At 52.7% G+C, this 23,546-nt stretch overlaps 9 protein-coding genes across 10 annotated transcripts; 3 read left to right on the forward strand and 6 right to left on the reverse strand.

Annotated features, from left to right (window-relative positions):
* Positions 1 to 137: 137 nt before the first annotated feature.
* On the reverse strand, positions 138 to 3,629 carry nuo78 (NADH:ubiquinone oxidoreductase 78). Its single transcript, XM_952095.3, has 6 exons — positions 3,317 to 3,629; positions 3,191 to 3,214; positions 3,030 to 3,081; positions 2,950 to 2,964; positions 937 to 2,841; positions 138 to 852 (listed from the first exon to the last, which is right to left on the reverse strand). The coding sequence occupies exons 1-6, from the start codon at positions 3,435 to 3,437 to the stop codon at positions 735 to 737; spliced, it is 2,235 nt and encodes a 744-aa protein (XP_957188.3). The 5' UTR covers positions 3,438 to 3,629; the 3' UTR covers positions 138 to 734.
* A 433-nt stretch (positions 3,630 to 4,062) lies between these two features.
* On the reverse strand, positions 4,063 to 5,258 carry NCU01764 (hypothetical protein). The gene is made up of 2 exons (XM_952094.2): positions 5,116 to 5,258; positions 4,063 to 5,039 (listed from the first exon to the last, which is right to left on the reverse strand). The coding sequence occupies exon 2, from the start codon at positions 4,948 to 4,950 to the stop codon at positions 4,261 to 4,263; it is 690 nt and encodes a 229-aa protein (XP_957187.1). The 5' UTR covers positions 4,951 to 5,039; positions 5,116 to 5,258; the 3' UTR covers positions 4,063 to 4,260.
* A 176-nt stretch (positions 5,259 to 5,434) lies between these two features.
* On the reverse strand, positions 5,435 to 7,025 carry NCU01763 (hypothetical protein). The gene is made up of 2 exons (XM_952093.3): positions 6,803 to 7,025; positions 5,435 to 6,708 (listed from the first exon to the last, which is right to left on the reverse strand). Exons 1-2 carry the CDS (start codon positions 6,816 to 6,818, stop codon positions 5,741 to 5,743), a joined length of 984 nt encoding a protein of 327 aa, XP_957186.2. The 5' UTR covers positions 6,819 to 7,025; the 3' UTR covers positions 5,435 to 5,740.
* A 306-nt stretch (positions 7,026 to 7,331) lies between these two features.
* NCU01762 lies at positions 7,332 to 9,143 on the reverse strand. Of its 2 annotated transcripts, XM_011395201.1 has the most exons (2): positions 7,762 to 9,143; positions 7,332 to 7,646 (listed from the first exon to the last, which is right to left on the reverse strand). In XM_011395201.1, the coding sequence occupies exon 1, from the start codon at positions 9,082 to 9,084 to the stop codon at positions 8,026 to 8,028; it is 1,059 nt and encodes a 352-aa protein (XP_011393503.1). In that variant the 5' UTR covers positions 9,085 to 9,143; the 3' UTR covers positions 7,332 to 7,646; positions 7,762 to 8,025. The 2 variants fall into 2 exon arrangements, with proteins under 2 accessions (XP_011393503.1, XP_011393504.1); XM_011395202.1 differs by lacking the exon at positions 7,332 to 7,646 and having other exon boundaries at positions 7,676 to 9,143.
* Positions 9,144 to 9,346: 203 nt separating this feature from the next.
* NCU01761 (hypothetical protein) lies at positions 9,347 to 11,465 on the forward strand. Its single transcript, XM_952091.2, has 5 exons — positions 9,347 to 9,589; positions 9,647 to 9,855; positions 9,920 to 9,978; positions 10,041 to 10,599; positions 10,692 to 11,465. The coding sequence occupies exons 1-4, from the start codon at positions 9,551 to 9,553 to the stop codon at positions 10,058 to 10,060; spliced, it is 327 nt and encodes a 108-aa protein (XP_957184.2). The 5' UTR covers positions 9,347 to 9,550; the 3' UTR covers positions 10,061 to 10,599; positions 10,692 to 11,465.
* A 421-nt stretch (positions 11,466 to 11,886) lies between these two features.
* NCU01760 (pumilio-family RNA binding repeat protein) lies at positions 11,887 to 15,115 on the forward strand (the record flags this gene model as incomplete). The annotated part of the gene is made up of 4 exons (XM_952090.3): positions 11,887 to 12,015; positions 12,566 to 13,609; positions 13,667 to 14,293; positions 14,359 to 15,115. The coding sequence occupies 4 exons, from the start codon at positions 11,887 to 11,889 to the stop codon at positions 14,887 to 14,889; spliced, it is 2,331 nt and encodes a 776-aa protein (XP_957183.2). The 3' UTR covers positions 14,890 to 15,115.
* A 456-nt stretch (positions 15,116 to 15,571) lies between these two features.
* Positions 15,572 to 16,998, reverse strand: mig-5 (menadione-induced gene-5). Its single transcript, XM_952089.2, has 2 exons — positions 16,749 to 16,998; positions 15,572 to 16,662 (listed from the first exon to the last, which is right to left on the reverse strand). The coding sequence occupies exons 1-2, from the start codon at positions 16,857 to 16,859 to the stop codon at positions 15,805 to 15,807; spliced, it is 969 nt and encodes a 322-aa protein (XP_957182.1). The 5' UTR covers positions 16,860 to 16,998; the 3' UTR covers positions 15,572 to 15,804.
* Positions 16,999 to 17,914: 916 nt separating this feature from the next.
* Positions 17,915 to 20,386, forward strand: NCU01758 (YdiU domain-containing protein). Its single transcript, XM_952088.3, has one exon. It carries the CDS (start codon positions 18,060 to 18,062, stop codon positions 20,112 to 20,114), a length of 2,055 nt encoding a protein of 684 aa, XP_957181.3. The 5' UTR covers positions 17,915 to 18,059; the 3' UTR covers positions 20,115 to 20,386.
* NCU01757 (asparaginase) lies at positions 20,359 to 23,510 on the reverse strand. Its single transcript, XM_952087.2, has 3 exons — positions 22,378 to 23,510; positions 22,124 to 22,323; positions 20,359 to 22,052 (listed from the first exon to the last, which is right to left on the reverse strand). The coding sequence occupies exons 1-3, from the start codon at positions 22,605 to 22,607 to the stop codon at positions 20,662 to 20,664; spliced, it is 1,821 nt and encodes a 606-aa protein (XP_957180.1). The 5' UTR covers positions 22,608 to 23,510; the 3' UTR covers positions 20,359 to 20,661.
* Positions 23,511 to 23,546: the final 36 nt, after the last annotated feature.

The raw sequence follows: 23,546 nt of genomic DNA on the forward strand, positions 1-23,546 counted from the left end.
CCTGGGATGCTCCAGTAACTGTACAATCATTCTGCCGATGACTTTGCTGCCGGAGACTGGTCCATGGAACTGTTTGCAACGGCAAGAGCATTCACGGCAACATAATCGATAGGCGATGAATCGATTCGAGAGTAGAGCTAGGTACAACCGTAGTTAGTTGAATAGAATTGACCCTAACGGCTACGATTGAATGGAATTGTCATCCATGGATGCGTTTTGAGCGAAATATGCTTCGTTGGATCATTATGCAGTTGCTTGAACATCCCAGGAATTGATTTCTCAAGCCCTCGTGGCACGCCATGAGAGATGACTGAACAGACCAGCCGTATAAGTAACATTGCATACAACCCTGCTACTCTAGGCCTGACTGTAACCAACACCTATCTCCACAACCTCCACAACATCATCCGTTCAATATATACATGCACAATAAACACAAAGCTAGGACAGAAATAAATCAAAGAGCAAGAACAAAACTCTGTATGTCTCTTATCGTCCTTCAAAAAAACAACTTGCAGCAACTGGGATGCATGCGGTAAGAACAAGTTGAAAAGAGAAAGCAAGGAAAGACGGAAACCCTCCTTCCTCTCTTTTTTCATGTCTTATATGTCCTGCACTGTACTGTGTTCCAGTGTCTGTTGGTTTGGCTGTATCTGTCTGTCTGTTGTCTTGTTCATTATACGCCCCCCTTACCTTTGCCTTGTTTTTCCCTACGCTTGATCCCTGATGCTTATCTATGCACCATAGGCGATCTGACCCATAGGTCTATCCTCCTCCATGCCGGGAGCCATGAAGTTGGTTCGGGGATCACCCGTCTTCTTGGCGGCTGAGCAACGGGCCATGGTTGGGGAGCTGTGAGTTGTGGACGGTTAGTGGATACTGCGTTATGATCTGATGGAAGTGGAGATGTCGTCAGCGTAACAAAAGAGAACGAACCTTCTGGAAATGGCATCAGTAAAGTAGAAGTTCTCGATAACCTTCTTGAGGGGCTCGTTGGTTGCGGTGGCGCCCTGGTTCTGCTCGACCAGCTGCACCTTGCTGAGCTGCTGCAGCGAGGGAGGCTCAATGATATCATAAGATGACAGAGCAGGGCTAATCTCGACCATGCGATCCCGAAGTTGAGCGACATCGTCATAGGGGAGGCGGACGCCGAGGTACTCGCTCACAGCGCGGAGAATCTTCCAGTCCGTACGGGCGGCACCGGGAAGGCCGGTGGCAGCGCGGGTCATCTGCACACGGCCCTCGGTGTTGACGTAGGTGCCAGCCTTCTCGGTGTAGGCAGCGCCAGGGAGAACGATATCGGCGATCTGGGCGCCCCGGTCACCGTGGTGGCCTTGGTAGACGATGAAGGCGTCCTTGGGGATGTCGGCCTCATTGAACTCATCGGCGCCGAGGAGCCAGACGAACTTGGGCTTTGTCTGGGCAATCTCGGCGGAAGGAACAGTGAAGCCAACCTCGAAGGCGCCGACTCTGGAGGCAGCGCGCTGCAGGACATTGTAGCCGTTCCACTCCTCAGTAAGGAAGTTAGAAGCGTTGCTGTCGACGAACTTTCCAACGGTCTCATAGAAGGCATTAGCGTCGCCGTGGTCGGTGACGCCGGAGCCCACAATGATCATGGGGTTCTTGGCCGACTGGAGCTTCTTGCCAAAGTCACCCTCAAGCGCCTTCTGAAGAGCAGCGTGGTCGGTACCTAGGTGCTCAAACTCAAAAGTAGAATCCCAGGTCTGGCCAACAACGCCAATCTCGAGATCAGAGCGCAGCCATTGCTTACGGATTCTAGCATTGAGTACAGCGGCCTCGTGTCTCGGGTTAGTACCAACTAGCAAGATAACATCAGCAGATTCGATACCGACGATGCTGGAGTTGAAGATATAGTTGGAGCGGACATCAACACCATGAGCAAGAGGTTTGTGGCCCGAGGGCATATCCAGCGCAAGGTTCTCCGACCCGAGCCTGTTGGCAAGATCCTTCATGGCAACCAATGACTCAACCTCGGTGAGCTGGCCAGCAATAGCCTTGAACTCATTGCCCTGGGGGTTCAGCGTTTGGTAAGCGTGTGCAATTTCGGTCAAAGCCTGGTCCCATGACGCCGGCTCGAACTTTCCTTCTCTTCGGACTAGGGGGATGGTAAGACGCTGGGTCTTGAGACCGTCGCAGGCAAAGCGAGTCTTGTCGTTGATCCACTCCTCGTTAACCTCGTCGTTGAGGCGAGGAAGAATGCGCATAACCTCCAAGCCACGAGTGTCGACGCGAATGTTGGAGCCCAGGCCGTCCAGAACGTCAATCGATTCCGTCTTCTTCAGCTCCCAAGGGCGCGCACGGAAAGCATATGGCTTCGAGGTCAGAGCACCGACAGGGCAGAGATCGATGACGTTACCAGAAAGCTCAGAGTCGAGGTTCTTCTCCAAGTAGGTACCAATCTGCAGGTCGTTGCCACGGCCGGTCGAACCCAGCTCCGGGGCGCCGGCAATATCGTTCGCGAATCGCACACATCTCGTGCACTGAATACACCTGTTCATGGAGGTCTTGATGAGGGGACCCATGTTCTTGTCCTCCACCGCTCGCTTCCCGCCGACTTCGTGGAACCGACCACGGTCGCCGCCGTAGCGCATCGACTGGTCCTGGAGATCGCACTCACCACCCTGGTCGCAAATGGGGCAGTCCAAGGGGTGGTTTGCGAGCAGGAATTCCATCACACCCTCGCGCGCCTTGTGCGTCAGGGGCGAGTTGGTCTTGACGACCATGCCAGGTTGGACGGGCCATGCGCACGACGCGACGGGCTTCGGGACCTTTTCGACTTCGACCAAGCACATGCGGCAGTTGCCCGCAATCATGAGCTTCCTGGAAAGTTACAACATTTGTCAGTCGATCTTCGTAGGGCTGACGCCTGCTGGAGTGACTGGAGCTGCGATCAATTTGGGAGAGCGGGGCGAGCCACATGTGACGTACTCATGGTAACAGTATCTGCAAAACAGTCAGCAAGAACCTCTACGGGCAGTCCCGAGATTCAGGGTCCGTTTTCCGCATACCTGGGAATGGTAACGCCGGCCTTTTCGCAAGCCTGGATCAAGGCCGACCCAGCTGGTGGTTTCCTCGAGTATTAGCGACGACCATGTCCGTATTTTTGGGCCCCCCTCATCCCCATTATCCGTAGCCAGGACTTGCGACGCAGCGCATTGTGAGTGCTCACCCTCGATAGAGACCTTCTTTCCATCTGTGAGATGCGGGAGACACGAGTCAGTATCGGCGCCGACGGGTACGGGGATCATACACGGTGTATGCTAGTCATGTGGTGGAGGTCTGGATGGAGACATACCAATTGTGAGCTCGACCTCTGCGGGTCTCTGAGCTGTGGCCGAAAAGGCACGGCTGGCGTTCCTGGCCGCCTGATGCCTGCCAGTCCGCCAAGCCGAACGGGACAATGTCGACCTCAACATCGTGTGTCGTCGTCTCGACGGCGGTCGGAGGGGGACTTGGATGTCGAGATAGTATCGAGAGGTTGATTGTATCGCAATAGTATGCCTGCAGCCAGCAAGCGCCTGCTTGTATGTTATGTCGGGTCGGCAATGACAGTGGGCAGGTCGTCTGGTCTGTGCTGTGAGTTGGACGACAGTACACTAGACCCGGACCTGCCACTCTGCCAGTCCAGTGGTCGGTATTGCAGTAGGCTCAGGTTCCACCCTGCCGCCCCGGCAAGAAGTGAGGAGCTAGACCCCACCAGCTGCCGACTACATAGCGGAGCAAAGGGAGCTTCGACCAATCACGATGATCAATTTGTAAGCCCACTCTCGAGATCTCAAAACTCCTTTAAAAGCTCGGCCAGCCGCCGCGCTTCCTCTTTTTTTGATCTTTTTCTCTCATTATTGTACTACGGCCACTTATTGTAGGGGGATATTGGTTCGCAAACTGTCCACGCTTTCGGGTATGGCTTTTGCACGCTCTACGAGTGTTCCCCTCTATCATGTGTCCTAGATAGATTTTCTTTGGCTCCGTTTATGGATACACGCTAGATGTCCCTTTCGAGGGCGTCTCTGAGCAGTGATTCTTACCGCCGGTTGCCACATCTCATCACAACCAAATTGACCTTGCGTAAAAGCACGGTTGAAGTAGAAGTGTAGTTGATCTGCTCCTTGTTCATTTGGCGACTATCTGGGACCGAATTCTAGCTTCACGGCGGCTGCTCAACCTCCCTCACGAGCTCGTATCCATGTCGCAACTCTGATGGCAGGCAGCATGTGGTGATGATAGTATGTCTAGTCATCAGCTCATGGGTGCATCTTGAACCCGAGTCCGTTCCTCCGGCCTCAACGCCGCCTGTCGCAGCATCTCCTGCTCCTTCCCCAGCAGTTCGACGTAGGTGCTCCTCAAGCCCTTCATGTGGTTCTGGTACGCCTCGATCTCATTCTTCCCCGCTTCCACCACCGTCAGGATATCCATCATGGCCTTCTCCCTCAGCGAGACATCGCGTGGCATAAACTCCTGCGGGTTGAGCTCCGGCAGATGCTTGACATTGAACGGGTTGTTGGGGTCGTTGTAATCAATCCCCTCGGGAGCTGGCCTCTCCATGCTGGCAAACACGGCGTCGATTTCCGTCTCTGCTGGGCCAGGCGGGTGCAGATCGCGAAGCTTAAACTCTTCCTCACGCTCGGCCGCGTCAAGAGAGAACCGACGCATTTCCCGTTCAAACATCCATATGTAGTTCTCCTTGACGGCGGCGGTGTGGTAATCGATGGTCTCGATAATGCGCTTCAAGCGTGCGATCCGTTGGCTTGGCTCATCGTCTTCGGATGGTGGTTCGACGTCGTCTTTTCTGAGAGGGACAAACATGCTCGGTGCCACGTTGGTGAGAACCGGAATTTGCTGAGAGGGTCGGAGTGTCGGGGGTTGAGGTTGATGCTGTCCGCCGCCGGTGGATTGGGCACCCGGTCGATGATTCGAGTGTGAGGACATTGTGGCTGCCCTTTCGCGATACCTCTTTTGACTGGGCTTCTTTCAGAAGAGAACGCTTTGGTTGAGTTCAAGTATAGTTACGGGGTTTCCTGACGGCGAGAATGTCGTTAGCAACTGTCCTTCTAGCTCAGAAGAGGATTGCTTTTGACACTTGTCAAAACATACGATGAGATCAAAGTTGTTCTGGTCTGTGCATTGACCTGCCGATTTCAGCTGCTGTGAAGAATTTACATGATGCGGTAGTCACCATATCTTCTGGTAATTTTGTGCTGATGAGATGAGTGTCCTCGGGCGTTGAAAGATTTTACGTTTTGTTTTGAGATAGCCAATAATAACTTCTACATCCTGGCAACTTAGTTTACCTGAAGGAGACAATTGACGTACTTACGTGCTAGTCATAACCCACATCAGCCATTCCATTTTACCGTCAACATACAACTCCGATTACAGCATCTTGAAGTTGTTACGAAGATTTTGTGTGTGTGAAATCTTAAATCTCAATATCTCTTTGAGCGCAAACAGGAAAAATTTGATAAATACAACGTCAACTTAAGCCACCCTCGAGCTTGCTTATTCAAAGGCCAACGAGGCAACGATGCGCCAGTGAAAATGCATTAAATTATGACGCCTTGGAGATCCTTTTGCCCAATGCCATGTAGGTAAGGTATGTGCGGGTTGATGTGCGAGCCAAACAATGTGCAACCATACGTCCCGTCTTTGTTATCTTCTTCGTCTTCGCGGTGGATAGTAGTACTGCTCCACGTCCCGCTCTTGTACTGCTTAATAGACTTCACCGGGATGGTAAGACCAACCTTGCATATTCCCTCGCCAGCTTCAATGTTCCTCTCACATAATCCTCCAGCCTCCTGTCCTTTCTCTTGCGCATCCAGAGCAGCAGCACCACCAGGATGAACAGGTCGATGATAAAGTGTTTCACGAGCACCCAAAACCACCATCCGATCCAGTTGGTGAAGCTCTTTTCCTTGCGCGTCTTCCACTCCCTTCCCGACGAAATTTGCTCCCTCAGCGCCGCGATTTCGGCCGACAGCCTCACGATCGCTCTCTCCATCCTCTTGGTTCGTTTGTCGTTACGCTTTGCATACTCGCCCGGAAACTCATCGGCCCCAAAGAGTTCCTGCTCTGCCTCCTCCCTCATCCTTCTCTCCGACTCGTCTTCCTCACTCATGGGGCTCAACACCCTCAAGCCCCCTTCTGTCCCGCTCAGCGGGTGCTGAAACCTTCTCACACCAGCTCCTGGGCTTTGGCCGTATGGACCAACACTGCCATACCCATAACTGCCTCCGTGTCCTCCATTATTATACGGTTGATGTTGTTGTGGTTGTTGTTGCTGCTGCTGAAGCCCACCACCAGCAAGCGACTGCTCGCTGGGGCTATTACTCTTGACCTGATTCCACACAAACTCGAGCTCGGCGACCAGTTCGAGCGCGTTGGGCGTATTGTTGGCATACCGATGCATCGTCTCGATCAGCGCCTCGACGTAGCGCCGCTTAGCCTCGGTGCGGGACAGCCCTTTTTGCGAGTTCCACGCGTCCCACTTGTCCTGCTCGCGCGCAATGTCTTCGGGCGCAGCCCCGTAGGCCGTCGCGGCGCTGGGCCGCTCCATCACCCCGTCAACATCGCCCTCCATGGCTTGCTTATAAAGCCCATAGAGTCGCATGCGGTCACCGGGAGGTGGGCGGGCAGCGCCCGTTTTAGGAATCTTTTTGACGGTGTTGAGGGCATGAACAAACACCCGGTCTGAAGGAAAAGGAGGGAACGTTAGTTGAGTGTTGGCCTCCAGCATGTAAAAGTTACATAGGGTGGGTATAAGCTAACGCCTAAACGAGCGTACCTATTGAGTCTGCCATTTTTGAGTATATGAAGCGTCGCCAATAGATCAAATTATTACTTGTGTAGCTGGGACAGATATGACAATAATGGTATGTGGTGGTAAATGCTATTACGATCGCGCTTGGTATGGTATGTCTATCGTTGGGTATATGGCTGGAAATTGCAGTGGCAAAGCAAATTGTAGTCGTAAAGCGCGTCGATGGGGTCGTTGGGGGTATAAAAACGTCGATTCGTGAAGCGTGACAAAGGGGTTCTGTTGATGGATGATCTTTGGGGACTGGCTCACACCGGTCGGGAATCGCAATCGGCGGGCCGCTGAAACTTTGATTGCGAGCTGAACTGTTGAAGCTCGGAGCAATAATGTCTATGCCTCAGAGAGAAGGATGCCGACACCATAAAAGAAAGGTCGTCCGGGTGGGCGAAAGTGGGGGTTGGACTGGGTTGAATTACATCGTGTTAGTTGTAAGTGGGAGTCTCTGCTGTTGTTGTGCGAGCGCAACTACAGGTGCTTGTCATTGATGTCGATTGGGCGATGTTTCATGGGCAGGTGGTACAGCTCTCCGCTATTTGGGATGCCTCGGCACGCGACTCGTTAAGGCCTGATCGGATCTCCACTTCCCCATCTTTTCGGCGCACCCCGGAGTGGGCAAGGTGGGATCGGGTCTCCCCTGGACGGAGCCGGCTTGATAGCTTGGCCGCAGTAAGCGCACTTGGGGTGCACCGAGAAGATGTTAATGATTGGTCGAGCGCTTCATGATTACCGTACAGAAACTTGAGGTCCCCATCTTCTATGTCTTTCTTTGTCCTTGGAGTCGGGGTTGTCAAAGCATAGTGGTTTGTGAGACCTGAATTCAAGATAAGCCTCCATATTTTTGAAAGTAACGAACACTCCAGGTAGGGGTATAACATTCCGAAGATGCCTGATGGATATCTCTACTAACTATGAAAGGAGGTGCTGACCTGTGGATGAACAAGATGGTTCATCATCGACTTTGGCCACAGCTTGTTCGTTGTGGTTTCTCTTCGTATGTGCAAACGAAACGGTCCCTGGTCCTCCCTTGAACCCGGGTCGTTTACCCGTAGTAATGAATGGCCTAATTCATCTGCTATGCGTCCTTCTCATGGCCGACGCCCGAGGTAAACCACGAGACTACGGGCATGTGATGGTTGGTGTGTCGAAGTATTAAAGATCAGGGGCATATGAGACCGAACAGTACTTGGTCGCTACAGCACGCCGCCAGTGGTTTCCTGTGCCGAAGGCTGATCCTTCAAGGGGAACGTCACTCCTGCCTGCTGCAGCTGGGCTTCCCGCGCGGCCTTCATCTCCGCCTTCTTGTCCGCAAACTTCTTGAGCAGCTTCTTGTTATCCAAGGCCATTTGAGCTGCTTTCTGACCAGCTTCCTTCTTGCTCAAAGCACTTCCGTGCCCAAGTTGCAGGTTGGTCTCCCCCCAGCCTGTCATAAAACAGCCAATAGCGAAAAGAGGCAGCTTGGTTCCCCTGTCCTTCAGGTTTTTGGAAGGGAGATCTTTATACTCGATCTTGACACCCCTGGCTCCAATGGTAGCTTCGAGTACTGTCTTTGGGTCGAGTGTCTGGCCACTTGCGGATTGCTTTTGCTCCGGCTTCCTGGCCTTCTTCTCTTCCTCGCGGATGTACTCCGCCATGAGAGGGCCCCATAGGGCCTTGAGCCAGTCTGAAGCACGCTGAATCCCATTGGCAGGATCAGAAAGAATCACGCCTCCTACATAGGCTTCGAAAAGGTCTCCGAGAATCTTAATTCTGACTTTTTGACTTGCGTTTGTACCGCCCACTCTGCCCTCCATGTTGAATTCTTCCGGGATATCGGCCATCTTGTCCAAGCCGTAATAGACCGAGAATTCGCCTAGTGTGGTGTTGCGGATAAGCATCTCGCGACGTTGTGCGCTTTTGCCAGCCGGCAAGGTCGGGAAAGTTTGATATATGAAGGAGGAGGCGATGAGCTCAAGATAAGCGTCGCCAATCCACTCCAGCCTCTCATAACTTGCAACAGGGTCGTTGTTAGCTTTACCAGGGTGTGTGAGCGCCGCCTTTTTGAGTGCCGGGTCCAGAATGTCGGGGAGCGGTGGCCGCATTCTCTGGATGGTAGCGAGTGTCCATTTGGTATTGGCATGCAAAGAAGGAATTTGGACGGAGGTTGCGGACTCCAATGTAGCGCCTTGTGATGCGGATGGTGCAGAGTCTGACTTCGCACGCTTGGAGGGCGGTTCTGATACCTCCTCCGGGGTGGGTCCGTGTTTCGGCATGGCAAGATTGTACTTTCCTACAAGCAATCCGAATGCCTCAGATCGCGCGTTGATGCGGCGATGAAATTGTAGAGGCAGAATCGAAAACGGATTCTTCAAGATGAGAACGAATCCCGGGCCATTGCGTAGTGGAAACCCTAACCCCCTGTTCGACCCCAGATCCACATCAGGGCGCTGCTGCTGCCCTGTTATGGCCCGTAGCTGTCATTCTTAGCGCCTGTCAGCCCTGGAACGCGCCGCCCTCGGCTTCATCAGCGGGCTTGCGCTGACGGCCCGGGGACACTGCGGCTCGAAAACAACGGTTGCAGTCCGTGCCCCACTCTTTGTACCCATGAATGGTTATGATTGGTGGCGCATTGCTTGACGGGCTGGAGCGGGAGATCTCTGAACGACGTCGAACAATCCGGCGGCTCTTGTTGTTGCTGTTTCTAGAATTCGCGAATCCGCAATTCCATGTAACGGCAAGATGTCGGTCCCACGGGCGCGGTTACTGCAACTTGTGAAGGTATGGAACAGTTCCGAATGAGGGGAAAAACCAGTTCGCTAACTAGGTTATACCTAGGCTCGTTGCGAGCTCTTCTCGACGACTTTCAATCCCGAAGGCATCCGGACCGGTAACAAGATCCTGCGTCAGCGACTCAAGGGCCCGGCACTTGCGACCTACTACCCCCGCAAGAACGTCGGTATTCGCGAGCTTCAAAAGGAGTTCGGTACTCTTGGTCTCGAGGTTGACGATGAGGTCGATGATGATCGTTTGGAGCACTTGGCAGCGTTCGTCTCTCTCATTCCTGCTAGTGTTTACTTGCAAACATCACAATCTAACCATACCTTACAGTCTGAGAGCCCGCGACAAGGGAGCGCCCAAGAAGAAGAGAACGGCACCCTCGGCGGCCGGTGGGTTTCGTCTGCACCTCTTACTCACGGTTCAAATCTCTAACGTTCATATTCTGCGACAGATGCGAAGAAGAAGAAATAAGACACGGCGTCCCGAAATCAGAACTACACGACGTGTACATGTATCATATAGTGGGCGGACTAGAATCATATACCCCGAATACCTGGCGTTCCTCCGGCAGTTGGTCCATTTCGACATGCATTTTTCCGCTCAGTACTTGATGCCATCACAGTCTCCCCGTGACGAGGTGCTGCCACAACTGTACATATGGTTAGCGACGCCCGCGGCACTTGCCCCTTCAAATGGTGTTGAATAGCCGCCTAGTTCGACAAGCAGGTTTGTGGTTACCAGCTTTGTCAAAGGTTCATCTCGGGACTGTCCTCCCATGCGTCTACACAAGTCTCTTGATGCATCGAACAAAGAAGCGCCTGTTGATAAGCTGAAGATACCGTATCTTGATTCCATAGCGCGGATGGGCTTGAGGGAGGATATGACCCTTCGCCATTGTCCCTCTTTACGAACAGCTTTGATCATTTGGGTGAAAACAACAAGCGAGTGTCGGATCACCCAAGATCTTTGCACAAGCCGTCCATGTCAAAGAACGCCATGAATGTGAAAAGGTGCGCTGGCTCTTCCTGCTCCATTTCAAGCCTTTTCCAAAATAAAAATGGATAGGAAAGGAAGCTAATCACACCTACCATAATTTGCAAAGACCTTGGCATCCCAGCCCTACCGGACGAGAAAAGCCGACCCGCCACTCCTATCTGTTAATGTCCACGATGCTAGGTGATGGTGCTGTCTTGTTGAAGCTTCCAGACGTTGCATGCTTCCCTACCTACTCTACTCATTTTCATTCCGACGAAGAATGGTAGATCACACCGAATGGCAGGTGACATGAACACCTAGGTATGAATACCGCCTAATGAACTCGGAATATGTCATTGGGGCTCGGACGCCTAACCCAGAAACCCGTTGATCGTATGGGAAGTGGCAGCCGGACAGCAAGGTCCTTAACGCGGCAGGATGTCTCATCGCTGGCTCGGTTGACCATCATGCCCGACGTCCCCGCGACACGTGAAAAACTTCGGCTTGGTGATAAGGATCCCGCTAGGCACAAGGACGGGAGGCACGACGCCAAAGGCCGATGATCGTTAGCTGGAATACCGGTCGCAACTTCCCCAGCGACTCATCATATTCGATTCCGATCTTCGGATGGACGAGCCGATGTGCGTTCACTCGTCAGATCATCTGATGGCAGCCCAAGTGAGCTTTGATCACAGAGATTGCGGATTATCTCACAGGCATCGTGAACCCCTTTTTGCTTGGAGTGTCCGGGCAGTGACACCTGGGCAGTCCCGGTCACAGTTCCATCGTGCCTTCCTCCCTCGGGAGCCAAGGGTCCACCATTTCGACTTTAGTCTCGGTCATCCCGGGCTCATACCTACCCTAGAGGTACCTACCTACCTCTAGCCCTATTCTGACCGGTGCGTCCATCGTCACCAAGAGGTTTGTTGCTGTTGCCTTGCGAGAAGGTCCAACTTCAGGGCAACTGTAGCTGAAAGTACGGGTATCTCGGGCACATTTACACTCTTTCTTCCGTCCCAGACCAGCTCTTGGAGCTCTTTCTCTTTTCCCCATTATATCAACACATATTTCTAAGGCTTCTTCTCTTTCTGCATCTTCTTGTCGGTGCCATCACCAACCGTGTTCTCTCAAAAGCGGTTTGTGGTCATCTCGCCCCCAAGCTTCTATTTATCTGTGTCTTTCGTCGCCATTGGAACCAAATCTACTGCTTTTCTCTATCACCATCTTGAGCATCTCCTCCCATTGTGAAACACCAGCACCCAAAGCATCCCTCCAATCCCCTCAGGCTAGGTCATTCAACATCCAGCCCTCAGCAGACGACCATGTCTGCCGTCGCAGCATCCACCGGCTCGCCCAACGAGCGCCGTGCTTCGGCTTCCAGGAGTTTCTCGCAGTCTCAGGACGAGAACACGAAGCTTCCCGATGAGTTGATGTCTCCCAACTTGCAGCAGGTATGTATTCTAGTTGTATGTTACGTATTCAGTTGCATGTTTCAGGTTCTTTTTTTGGGTCTTGGGAAATTGCTGCCCTCACCTCCCGCCGGGTCGTCAGAACCTTGCCAGCCCTCAGACGGCGACGAACTGCAACACACTCGGGACGAAAATCATTACAGCGGACTGGCAGCTGTCGGGACTAAACCTCTCGACACGCGACCGCCAGATACTCACCAGCCCCGCTCACTCCCACAGCAACATAGATTCAGCCACTGCTTGCTCACAACCTTATTCTTTTCTTCAACCGAACCATCGGACCTGTATTTTGTCCCAGTCACTCCTTTCATATTCACTTGATCTATCTCGCGGCTGTTACGCCTTAGAACCCTCTCCTACATATCCACAGGCCTTGATCACTGACCCGATCTCTGCTAGGACGTCGAGCCGTCCCCTCAAAAACACTCCATCAGCGCCCTTAAAACGTCCAAAATAGCGAATCGGAAGTACACAAAGGTAGCGAACCACATTCAAGGAAGCAGCGCCTATATCCGTTAACCATATAGCATAGGTTAAGATGAACGAGGCCATGGCTGCCGTAGACGCCTACTCCATGGACAAATTGTACGCCACCATCTCCGAGCAACAAGTCATGTCACTGCAGCAACGCAGCGTCGAGTCTTTCAAACCGTCGGACGAAGAAGTCAGATTCCCTCGTGCCCTTGATCACCAGTCGTCGTGCAGCTCTCTTCCCATTACACCCGCTACGGATGGGTTCCATACAACTGCATCTACGACTAGACCTGCTAGTGCCACGCTTAGCGACGGTCAACCCACCAACGACGAGGTTTTACGTCTGAAGCAAGAGCTTGCGCAGGCCCAGACCCAAATCTCACGGCTGGACCAAGAACTGGCTCAGACTCGCTATGTCACCCAGGACGGTGTATGCGCAACGCCAGACTTGAGTGTCGATCCCGACTTTCAGGCTGCCAGTGTTGCGACGGTATCTCCCTCGGGCTCGCGACCCGCCACGAACGGAGCATTTGGATGCCCTGCCAAAATGCCATTTGGCCGTGACAACAACTGGGCGGCTCACAACAATGCGCGCCCCGATACTGGAGATACTTTGTTAGACATGTCGGCTGCAGGCCTCAATCGTTCTCGCGCCATTTGGAACAACAGCAAATCTTCCTATTCTCCGACTTTTGCGCCCGGACCTATCGCCATTGTCGACGGTCCCCAGGCCACACCGTGGCAGAACATGCGTGGCTCGAACCAGGCATACGAGCCTTCTTATATGCCATCGGCCCTGGAGACTTACCGACCTGAGCGTATCAACAATGATCACGACATGAGCCGCCCCATGGGTCGTCGAGGCAACAGATACGATAACCGCTTAGGCTCCTCCAGTGCCTATGGTGGTTACAGTGTGTACAGCATGGGGCCTGGCCACTACGAAGCTACTACTCCTGCTTATCCAGGAGGCCCGCCTAACGCCATGGCGGGCGGCGCAGGTATGAATATGTATTCGGCCTACCCACAGCCGCCGGTTGTATCACCGCTCTCTCCGCATGCCACTGAGTTTACTGCTGCAGGAGCACCTTGGAAGACAGAGGTGAGTCCCGTTGAAATAGATTCCATCATTGATTGGACTGACTAATTCTCCTTACAGACTGTGACTTCCGAAGGACAAACCTATTTGCCGGCTACGGAGCCTCTCAACTATCGCAGGCTGTTGGACCGCAACGTCACTTGCGACTGGAAGTATATCGTCGACAAGATTGTTTGCAACAATGACCAACAGGCTTCTATCTTCCTTCAGCAGAAGCTTAAGGTGGGAACGCCCGAGCAAAAGTATGACATTGTTGAAGCCATCGTTGCGCAAGCCTATCCTTTGATGGTCAATCGGTTCGGAAACTTTCTCGTACAGCGCTGCTTCGAACATGGCACACCTGAGCAAGTCATCAAGATTGCTGAGGCAATCCGCGGCAACACTCTCAACCTTTCTATGGATCCCTTTGGTTGCCACGTCGTTCAGAAGGCCTTCGATTCTGTCCCTGAAGATTACAAGGCTATCATGGTCCACGAGCTTCTGCGCAGGATCCCGGAGACGGTTATTCACCGTTACGCATGCCACGTGTGGCAGAAGCTGTTCGAGCTGAGATGGACTGAATCTCCCCCGCAGATCATGAAGTACGTCAACGATGCTCTTCATGGCATGTGGCACGAGGTTGCATTGGGTGAGACTGGTAGTCTTGTTGTCCAGAATATCTTTGAGAACTGTTTGGAAGAAGACAAGGTATATTATCTGTTAATGTTCCACATGACCTCTTTACCGCATGTTTACTGATGATGTATGCACAGCGTCCCTGCATCGAGGAAGTCCTTGCCAACATCGATATCGTCGCCCATGGCCAATTTGGAAACTGGTGCATACAGCATATCTGCGAGCATGGTGCTCCCGCAGACCGCAGCCGTGCTATCGATCATGTTATTCGCTATGCAGCTAAGTACAGCATGGACCAGTTCGCCTCAAAGGTTGTTGAGAAGTGCCTCAAGATTGGAGGCCCAGAATTCCTGGGTCGCTATCTGGATCGCGTTTGCGAGGGCAGACATGACCGTCCACGCATCCCGTTGATCGATATCGCCAGCGACCAGTATGGCAACTACCTCATCCAGTACATTCTGACCCATGCCAACCCTCAGCACCGGGAGATTGTTGCTGCTCACATCCGGAAGCATATGGTCTCTCTTCGTGGATCGAAGTTCGGCTCCCGCGTCGGCATGCTCTGCACCAATCACGCTGTTGCTACTCGTCCTGGCCCTGGTGTTGGCCCTGCCATGGGAGGCCGCGTTGCTCCTGGTCCTCGCTTCAATGGAACTTATCACCGTTGAAGGCATGCCGTATTACGACAGACCCCTCACTCATGAGGACGACAATTCTCCTCTTTCGTTTCAAGTATACACTACCTTTTGTTGCGACAATGTTCGAGTACAAAGGACGTCGTTCGTTCAATCCTGCGCTGGATTTTCGCAATCGGTTCTCAGCTGGAAGTTTACTTATAACATATGAGATTCGGTTTTCACAACATCTTCGTCTGCAGCTAATTTAACAAATCACCCGACATCCTACGCTCGGGAGGCTACTGCCCCTTCGTGCGCTTTGGAAACAACATCACTTATGGATTTTGCAATATCAAGACGACCCGGTTCGCGGCTCATAATGGAGGAAGTATGAATCTGCCTTGTCCCGATCTAGTGATGACGAGCAGTCACACAACCTTTTCTAGTTGTTCGGTTCTCTGACGAACCCGTTTTCCCCTAATGTGCGGAGTTTATCTTTTGGCGCTCAAGTCTGCTGAAGAGGGTTGACTCGAATAATGGAAAAATGGTACAATGAAGAGTTCAACAAAGGGGGGCCGAAGTATGATTGTCTAGTCTTTTTTTTGTGTTAGGTTAAAAATGGAAACGAAACGACGGGAAGCATGGATGGAAGTCAAATGCATGGCCTGCAATGGATTACTCGGCCTTGGGCATGTATCAATGATAGTTACCTTATAGTCGCTCGCTTAGCTTACGGACCAATGAATAAATGAGTCTATATAACTTATAAATACTTGTAAGACGGTTGAATGAATGACCAATATGCTTATCAAGTTGCTCTGAAGGAAACCGCATGTTCTTCCCCCCGCCGAACAACTCTTACATTCACAAAAGTAGGGATCATTCAACAACTTGAGATTAACTACAAGAGCGCATAATAAACATGTCTACCGACCAAAACCATAATTCGTGGCCAGATTCCATGGGTTAATGCCTGTCGTCCCCAGCGAATTCCTCAGTCCACCACACCCTATAATGCTTCTCCTTTCCCGCTGACGCGATATCCTCGACCTCCTTGGGTGTCAACTTGAAGCTGGGCAGCTTCTTCAGGTAGCCCTTTAGCCTCTCCTCATTGCTACTCGTTGTGAGCGTCACAATACCCTGATCCAGACACCATCTGAAGGCAATCTCGGCCTCACTGACACCGTACTTCTTGGCCAGCTGCGTGTAAATGGGGTCGACAGGGCCCGGGCGAGCCTTGGTGATGGCCGTCAGCGGCGAATAGGCTGCAATAGCAATGTGCTTCTCCCGGCAAAACGCGACCAAATCCTCGCCCTCAACCACATGCTGAAGGTAAGGATGGTATTCAATCTGGTTAACGACGGGCGGGTACTGCAACCCTCCAGGAATGTCAAACAGGGTCTGCAGATGCGAGATCAGGAAATTGGAAACACCAATGGACTTGGCCATCCCGCTATCCTTGATCTTTTCCATTTCCCGCCACGCCGCCTGGAGTTGCTCGGGGTTCTTGGCGAAGAAAGGAGAGTGCAAGAGGTACAGGTCGACGTAATCGAGCCCGAGCTTCTCGAGCGAGCGGTTGAAAGACTGGGTGACTGTGTCTCCGGCGCGGACAATAGTCTTGGTGGTGATGTAGAGGGACGAGCGAGGCAGCTTGGATTGCGCAATGGCTCTGCCGAGCTCGACTTCGTTGCCGTAGACTTCGGCGCCGTCCAGGTGCGCGTAGCCGGCGTTGAGAGCGGTCAAGGTGGCATTGACAATAGGCTCGGAGATGGTGTCGGCGGAGTCGCCGGATTTGTAGTTGGCTGTACCGAGGCCGTAGCCGAGCTGTTTTTTAGTGTAAGTGATTTTGTTAGAATGTGGTTTTGCAGGAGAGGGAAGGATGAAGGGATGAAGGGATAAGAGGGACGAACCATGGGGATCTCATTGCCATCGGAGAGCTTGAGCGATGGGATGAGGTTGTGGATTTGCTTGGGTGAGACGCCGGTGGCATCGACCTCGAAGTTGGAGGTGGCAGAGTTCATTTTGGATAAAGTTGTTGGTGTTGGGAGAACAGTAAAGCTGCACAAGTGTGATCAAGAATGGGGATATATATACACAACAACAAGGATTGAGTTGCCGTGAGGATAGAAGTAAAGAGCAAGGGCGCCAAGTGCGACGTTGTTGTCGTTCTATTTATACAACTCCGTTGCTATTCCCGCTGGCGCAACGACAACATCAATTATTCAGCAAGGTACCTGTTCTAGTTCTAGTGTACGCAGCAATGCGGGATAGTTAGATCCACTGGGTCTCGAACCACCAGTGTCCTTCATCTTATAATGAACTTGGCGGTGTACGGAAAGTGTTGATCTGCTGGATTTCGAGGGAATTTACTACACTTGGGAATAGCTTCAATCTCCTAGTTGTGGTTGTTCGTATTGCCCGAGGGGTTGTTTGCAAGTCCGAAATTCAGGGGCAGAAAGTAGACATAAGCTGACGAGGTATCGGTACAAAGCTCCCCCCCGCACTAACAGCTACGGATGCGGGGCACAATTGGTCACGACTATGACGCCATACCGAGAGCGCCGGAAGGATGTTTTGGTAGGGGGCGAGCCGAATGATGGACCAAATGGGAAGGGAGCAGCCATAGGGATCAATCATCATCTAAGAAGCCGACGAAAGAGACAAAGCAAAAGGTTATTGGCAGGATCGGCAAGAGGCAAAGGTAAGAGAACGTTCTCAGTAGTCAGGTACCTATCCTTATCTTATCTATCTAGGTGGAGCCTTGGCAGGTGTCATACCCCGTACACTAAGTATACTGCACAATGCACAAGCATTTCAGGTACGTACCTTCACAGCGTGCATTGAAGCGGAAGTTCTTTTCTCACCGGCTGTTGAGTTGAATCGATCGATTTTCCGCCACCCGGAGCTTTTGCAGCACATCTACGGAACATACAATTGGCAAGTTGAAATGTCTTTGGAAACTTTTGCCCGAGTTTCTAATCTAGTGTATACTAGTGTACACGATAACCTGGGAGCCTAGGTAGACCTTGTCTGACTAATTGCCCTGGGTTGAACTACCCCAAACTTCTGGTAACTAAGAATGTACAGAGAAGCGTATTGCCACTGGAACTACCTCTAGGTTAATATCGTATATAACATAGTGAAGTGCCGAGAACAATTACTCTTTACTCCAATTATCTTAGTGAAACCTCTCACCAGGCGACTGGACTGTCTTGTCTTCGATGCGCTCATTGCAACCCGCAGCCCGCTGTCTTGCTCTCGCTCAGCATCTGAAAAGCATTCCATATGCCAACCAACCCTTCTCGGCCTTCTTCAGTACCACCAAACATATCATGGCCTCAAACGGCACCGCCATCGAGAACGGGACACATCCCCTCTCATCCGACGGCACAACATTATCCGCCCTCCCCAAATCATGGCACTTCACTGCCTCTCTCCCACCAGATGCCGCCTTCCCCACGCCAGCTGACAGCCACAAGGCCGATCGCGATGACCTTGGTCCTCGCCAGGTGAAGAATGCCATTTTCACCTGGGTTCGTCCCGAAAAGCAACAAGACCCCGAGCTTCTAGCCGTCTCTCCAGCTGCTATGCGCGATCTAGGTCTCGCACTGTCGGAAGCAGACACGGAAGAATTTCGCCAAGTAGCAGTAGGCAACAAGATCATCGGATGGGACGAAGAGACGCTTTCTGGCCCTGGCTACCCATGGGCTCAATGTTACGGAGGTTTTCAGTTCGGTCAATGGGCAGGACAACTCGGTGACGGGCGCGCCATCTCTCTGTTTGAGGGAACCAACCCGGCAACAGGTGTCCGGTATGAGGTTCAGCTCAAAGGGGCCGGCATGACGCCTTACAGCCGCTTTGCGGACGGCAAGGCCGTTCTACGCTCCAGCATCCGCGAGTTTATAGTCAGCGAGAACCTCCACGCCCTCGGTATCCCCAGCACGCGCGCGCTAGCCATCAGCCTGCTCCCTCACTCGCGCGTACGGCGTGAGACCATGGAGCCCGGCGCCATCGTGGTTCGTATGGCCCAGAGCTGGCTACGCTTCGGCAACTTCGACATCCTTCGCGCGCGCGGCGACCGCAAGCTCGTCCGGCAACTTGCCACCTACATCGGCGAGGAAGTCTTCGGCGGATGGGACAAGCTTCCTGGGCGCTTAGCCGATCCCGAGGGTGCGCCCGGCGACGAACCTCCCCGGGGAATTCCCAAAGAAACCATCGAAGGCCCCCTTGGAGCCGAAGAAAACCGCTTCCACCGTCTCTACCGCGAAATTATCCGGCGCAACGCTCTGACGGTAGCCAAGTGGCAGATCTACGGCTTCATGAACGGCGTGCTCAACACGGACAATACCTCCATCATGGGTCTGTCCATCGACTTCGGCCCCTTCGCCTTTATGGATAACTTCGACCCTAACTACACGCCCAACCACGACGACTTCGCGCTGCGCTACAGCTACCGCAACCAAGCGACTATCATCTGGTGGAACCTAGTCCGACTAGGCGAAGCCCTAGGCGAGCTGATCGGGGCCGGGCCTGAAGTCGACTCCGAATCTTTTGTGACCAACGGGCTCAACTTCGACGACGAAGCCGCTTCGAAACCCATTGAGGAACGCGCTCACAAACTCATCACCCAGGCCGGCGAGGAGTTCAAAGCCGTCTTCATGGGGGAGTTCAAGCGCCTGTTCACAGCGCGCCTCGGGCTCAAGACGTACAAAGAATCCGATTTTGACTCCCTCTTCGACTCCCTCCTCAACACTATGGAAGCCCTCGAGCTCGATTACAACCTCTTCTTCCGGCGTCTCAGCACGCTCAAGACCGCCGACCTACAAACCGAAGAAGCCCGCCAAAAGGCAGCTGAAGTCTTTTTTTCTCAAGTCGAAGAGGTGCCTGGACCGGGAACCGACAAGGAAAAGGCTCGCAAGCGCGTGGGCGAGTGGTTGGATAAGTGGCGGGTACGGATCGAGGAGGATTGGACCACCTCCGCAGCTGACTCGGAAGAGCGTGTTGCTGCGATGAAAAGGGTTAACCCTAGCTTTATCCCAAGAGGATGGATTCTGGACGAGGTGATTCGCCGCGTGGAGAAGCAGGGCGAGCGGGACGTGCTCAAGAGGGTGTTGCATATGGCTACGCATCCGTTTGAGGATGCGTGGACGGGGAAGGAATTTGAGGATGGACCGACCGGGAAGGGCGTTTATCAGGGTGATAAAGCGGAGGAGGAGAGATGGACGGGGGATGTGCCGCAGCAGAAGAAGGCTATGCAGTGCAGTTGTAGCTCGTAAAGGGCGAAGTCACTTTGTTGGCGAGAGATATCCTTTCTGCAACCGTAATTGCAATATTATTAGCGAAGCCTTTTCATTGATAAGTCCGAATTGCGCCGCCTTACGGGCCGTGTGGTACATACATTGATATGTGCTGGGCGTGTAAACAATTTAATTCATCGTGGACTGCGAAAACGAGGAAATGGAGGAGTACTAATGCATCACTAAACTCCGCCACGCCATGAGTCACGAAGAAATAGGGTACGATAGATAATATTATCATTGAGAAGCTCAAGGGGATCGATTAGGGTAGGTCAGGTTCCACAACATTCCTTTGAGGTTCTTCCACTTAGTCTCGCGGTTCTAAAGGGTATTACGTAGGGTATCATCAGCTCATGAACGCCGTTCCCTCTAAGCCCGCCTATGAATGCCGTTGAATCCACGCCTTCTATGCCGAGCTCCGAATTCGTTGAAGACAATTCCAAGCAAGAACGTGGAAGCCTTAGCCAAACGAAAAGCCACTAAGCGAGTAATTCTAAGAGTAATAGTCGCCAGCAAATAACTTGGATCAATCAATCCGAATCCTACGTCCACCCTGAGCCACCGGCCCAATCTCTCCAAGCCTCGACATCACAACACTCGGCTCTCGTTCCGTTGATGCCATGCTAGCCAATGCAAAAGAATCAGTGTTGTGTGCAAAGTAAAAGTAGTACCCCGTCCGATCTTTCTTGACAGTCATGACTCCGATTGCACCCGCCGACGGTTGGTTCTTGACGCCCGGATGGCCCATGAAATCGTCCAGGATGAAGGCCTCTAGCAGCGCATGCTCATCTAGCTCCGATATGCTGTGTCCTCCAAAGCCGCGGCGGCTGCTTTCAAACAGACGCTCTGCACATTTTGCTGAGGCGATCGAGGTAGCCATGTGCTCACCTGTACCACTGGTGACGGCGGCTACCGATGTGCCTGTGTGGTCGTCAGAATCCTCAGGGATCACGGCCGTTCCGATTCCGACGAGAGCAGCAGGACCGATGCGACCGCGGTGCTTTATGCCGATGCCGCCGGAAGAGGAACCTGCGGCGATGCGCCCCTTTAGGTCTATGGCAATTGCGCCGACGGTGTCGGTTATCAGATCTTCGTCCTCCTTTTGCTTCGGTGCATTCGAAAACATCGGGTCGCTGATCTGGGCGGGCGAAAGTGAGTGTTCCTCCGATTGGTTCTCCATGGTGTTCAGACTCTGGTTGTGGTCTTCCTTTACGCTCACAAACCCATCATGAGTTGACAATGACGGAGATCGTCTCGGGGTTTCCCCAGTAGCCGGGAAATAGCCAATATCTTCACTGTGACTGTGACGTACCACTGCCCTCTTCATGGCGGCTGGGCTTCCAGTACTGGCGCGTGACTGAAAAGCACCTGACACGTAATTCATGGCAGCTCGATCGACTGGCTTGCTTCCGTTGGTGAGACTTCTCTGAGGTGGGCGAGGTATGGCTGAAGGGACACTTCCAAGTGATCCATTTTCACCCAGTAAAGGGGACCCTCTACCATATGGTGAGTCGGGTTGGCCTTCGTTCCATATCCCAGTCAAAATCGCACTCGAGTGGTCCCGTCGCAAAGTCGACGCGTTTAGCGTTTCCGCCGCTTTTTCGTAGTCACTCGGTGTCGGCGACGGGCGATGTGTCTCTAGGTTTCTCAGAGACACTTGTGAGATGTGAGAGGAGTTACTACTTTGAGTAATCTGTCTTGCTTCCGCCTTTTTCAAGTCCTCTTTCCAGCGGAGAAAACGATCCTTTGCGTTCTTGGAAATGAGGTATTCGTTTGGTACGGTAGCCATCCCGTGTTCTTCGGCAAAGTCCCTAGCTCCGAGGCCCACGAGAATATTCGGCGGTACTCTTCGGAGGGAAAGAGGCTGACTACTTTTGTCCAGAATTAACTTGGCAAGCGAGATGGGGTTTTTGATGCCTGCATATGTCAACGAGTGTCAGCATGTCGTTTCTGGCCGCTCATATGTGGCACTGTCGGTTTGGGCGTACCCGAAACAGCGCCACAAGCACCACTCCTCCCCAGATGGTCGACTACAGTTGCGTCACATTCGACAACTCCATCCATGTTGAGATTACTTCCGAAGCCGGCATTCGTAATCTCTTTGTCCTCCAAACACCTGATAGCAGCTTCGACAGCCTCGGGGGCAGAAGCACCGGCTTTCAGAAACCTCATGGCGACACGGGAGGCTCTAGTTACAACCGCATCAGCAAGGGATCACCTGATGACTCTTGACTCAACTTACTCGCTGCATGCTTCCAAGTGAACCTTTTCATTCGTAATGCTATGGTACCCTGCACCTGCGTGGACAAAGATTGCCGCAACTGGCTTCGTCGTACGCTTCCATATCCTTTCGACACCACCGTCCAATCCGTATTCATGATCACCAGACCAGTTTGACTCTGAGGAGCTGTCCGACATGTCCATATCTGATTCAGGTGACCCATGGCCGGGCTCGGCATTTTTGCTGCTCATCGTGGGCGCAGCTGTGATAGAACGACTCGAGGAGATAGTCGAAGCAGCGTGTGATCTGGCGAGGTCGAGTTGTCTGGTAATCGAGCATGTGTCTTTCAAGCGAGTCTGTATTCTGAGGGCACATAGAGTCCTTAGTTTTGGTGTGTCATGGGTGACTTTTGTGCCTTGGGACAAAGATGGGCGAAAAGACTTATCGAGGCAAGGGCGAAGAGTTGGAGAAGATCGGAACGGGTGGATGAGATGAAAAGGGTGGTCGGACTTGGTGTCCCTCGTAAAAGCAACCTGCTAAAACAATGAATGGGAATAATGCTCGGTAGTGATAATGTCTTGAGGGGTATTTGAGATTGGAGCGATGCCCAATGAGCTAGATGATGCACTCAGGGTGGCCCGAGGGGTGAAGAGTCCCTTTGGATACAGTAGGTGGGCGGGATGAAGATGTGTGAAGGCAAAGGTGGCAAAATACAGAATACGACAGAGAGAGAGAGACGGAGAGAGAGACGAAACGGAATGTGGACACTGGACAGGTTGATGATTCGTTGTGATAAGTGAGAAGCTGTGAGTGTGTGTAGCTTCTCCGCAAAGTGGACTTGCTTCGAGAGGATGAAGCTGAAATGAATCCGACAGAAATGGCAGGTGTGAGGGAATCTGGCTGGAGGTGATTTTCCATTCAGTATCTCCTTCCTTCTTAGAAGGACACATCCTGTCTGGCTGGCCTTGTCGCTACAGTTTTGATACCGATCGGCCCCACTTTTTCCTAGCCATCATCGTCCGGGCCCGGGCCGTGTGCTTCAAACTCCGATGCTTGGGACCGGGGCATCGGTTAGGTTTCGGGGGGCTCGGATGGCGCGCAGGTGGCAGCGAGGTGTTTGGTTCCGTCATCTCCAGTTATGGCGTAGGTCCCGTCGCTGGAAATGCACAACTGACTAAATGGACCGCCGT

This window comes from Neurospora crassa, linkage group II (genome assembly GCF_000182925.2).
Source record: "Neurospora crassa OR74A linkage group II, whole genome shotgun sequence".
In the NCBI taxonomy this organism is placed as follows: Eukaryota; Fungi; Ascomycota; class Sordariomycetes; order Sordariales; family Sordariaceae; genus Neurospora; species Neurospora crassa.

Coding starts and splice junctions, on each gene's coding strand:
- nuo78 (XM_952095.3), bottom strand. CDS start 3,437: ATGTTGAGGTCGACATTGTCCCGTTCGGCTTGGCGGACTGGCAGGCAT. Junction 3,215..3,316: donor AGAGGTCGAGCTCACAATTG/GTATGTCTCCAT, acceptor CGCATCTCACAG/ATGGAAAGAAGGTCTCTATC. Junction 853..936: donor ACTGATGCCATTTCCAGAAG/GTTCGTTCTCTT, acceptor CACAACTCACAG/CTCCCCAACCATGGCCCGTT.
- NCU01764 (XM_952094.2), bottom strand. CDS start 4,950: ATGTCCTCACACTCGAATCATCGACCGGGTGCCCAATCCACCGGCGGC.
- NCU01762 (XM_011395201.1), bottom strand. CDS start 9,084: ATGCCGAAACACGGACCCACCCCGGAGGAGGTATCAGAACCGCCCTCC.
- NCU01761 (XM_952091.2), top strand. CDS start 9,551: ATGTCGGTCCCACGGGCGCGGTTACTGCAACTTGTGAAG. Junction 9,590..9,646: donor GGTTACTGCAACTTGTGAAG/GTATGGAACAGT, acceptor GGTTATACCTAG/GCTCGTTGCGAGCTCTTCTC. Junction 9,979..10,040: donor AACGGCACCCTCGGCGGCCG/GTGGGTTTCGTC, acceptor ATTCTGCGACAG/ATGCGAAGAAGAAGAAATAA.
- mig-5 (XM_952089.2), bottom strand. CDS start 16,859: ATGAACTCTGCCACCTCCAACTTCGAGGTCGATGCCACCGGCGTCTCA. Junction 16,663..16,748: donor ATGGCAATGAGATCCCCATG/GTTCGTCCCTCT, acceptor ACTAAAAAACAG/CTCGGCTACGGCCTCGGTAC.
- NCU01758 (XM_952088.3), top strand. CDS start 18,060: ATGCGCTCATTGCAACCCGCAGCCCGCTGTCTTGCTCTCGCTCAGCAT.
- NCU01757 (XM_952087.2), bottom strand. CDS start 22,607: ATGAGCAGCAAAAATGCCGAGCCCGGCCATGGGTCACCTGAATCAGAT. Junction 22,324..22,377: donor CACTTGGAAGCATGCAGCGA/GTAAGTTGAGTC, acceptor GGTTGTAACTAG/AGCCTCCCGTGTCGCCATGA. Junction 22,053..22,123: donor TGCTTGTGGCGCTGTTTCGG/GTACGCCCAAAC, acceptor TGACATATGCAG/GCATCAAAAACCCCATCTCG.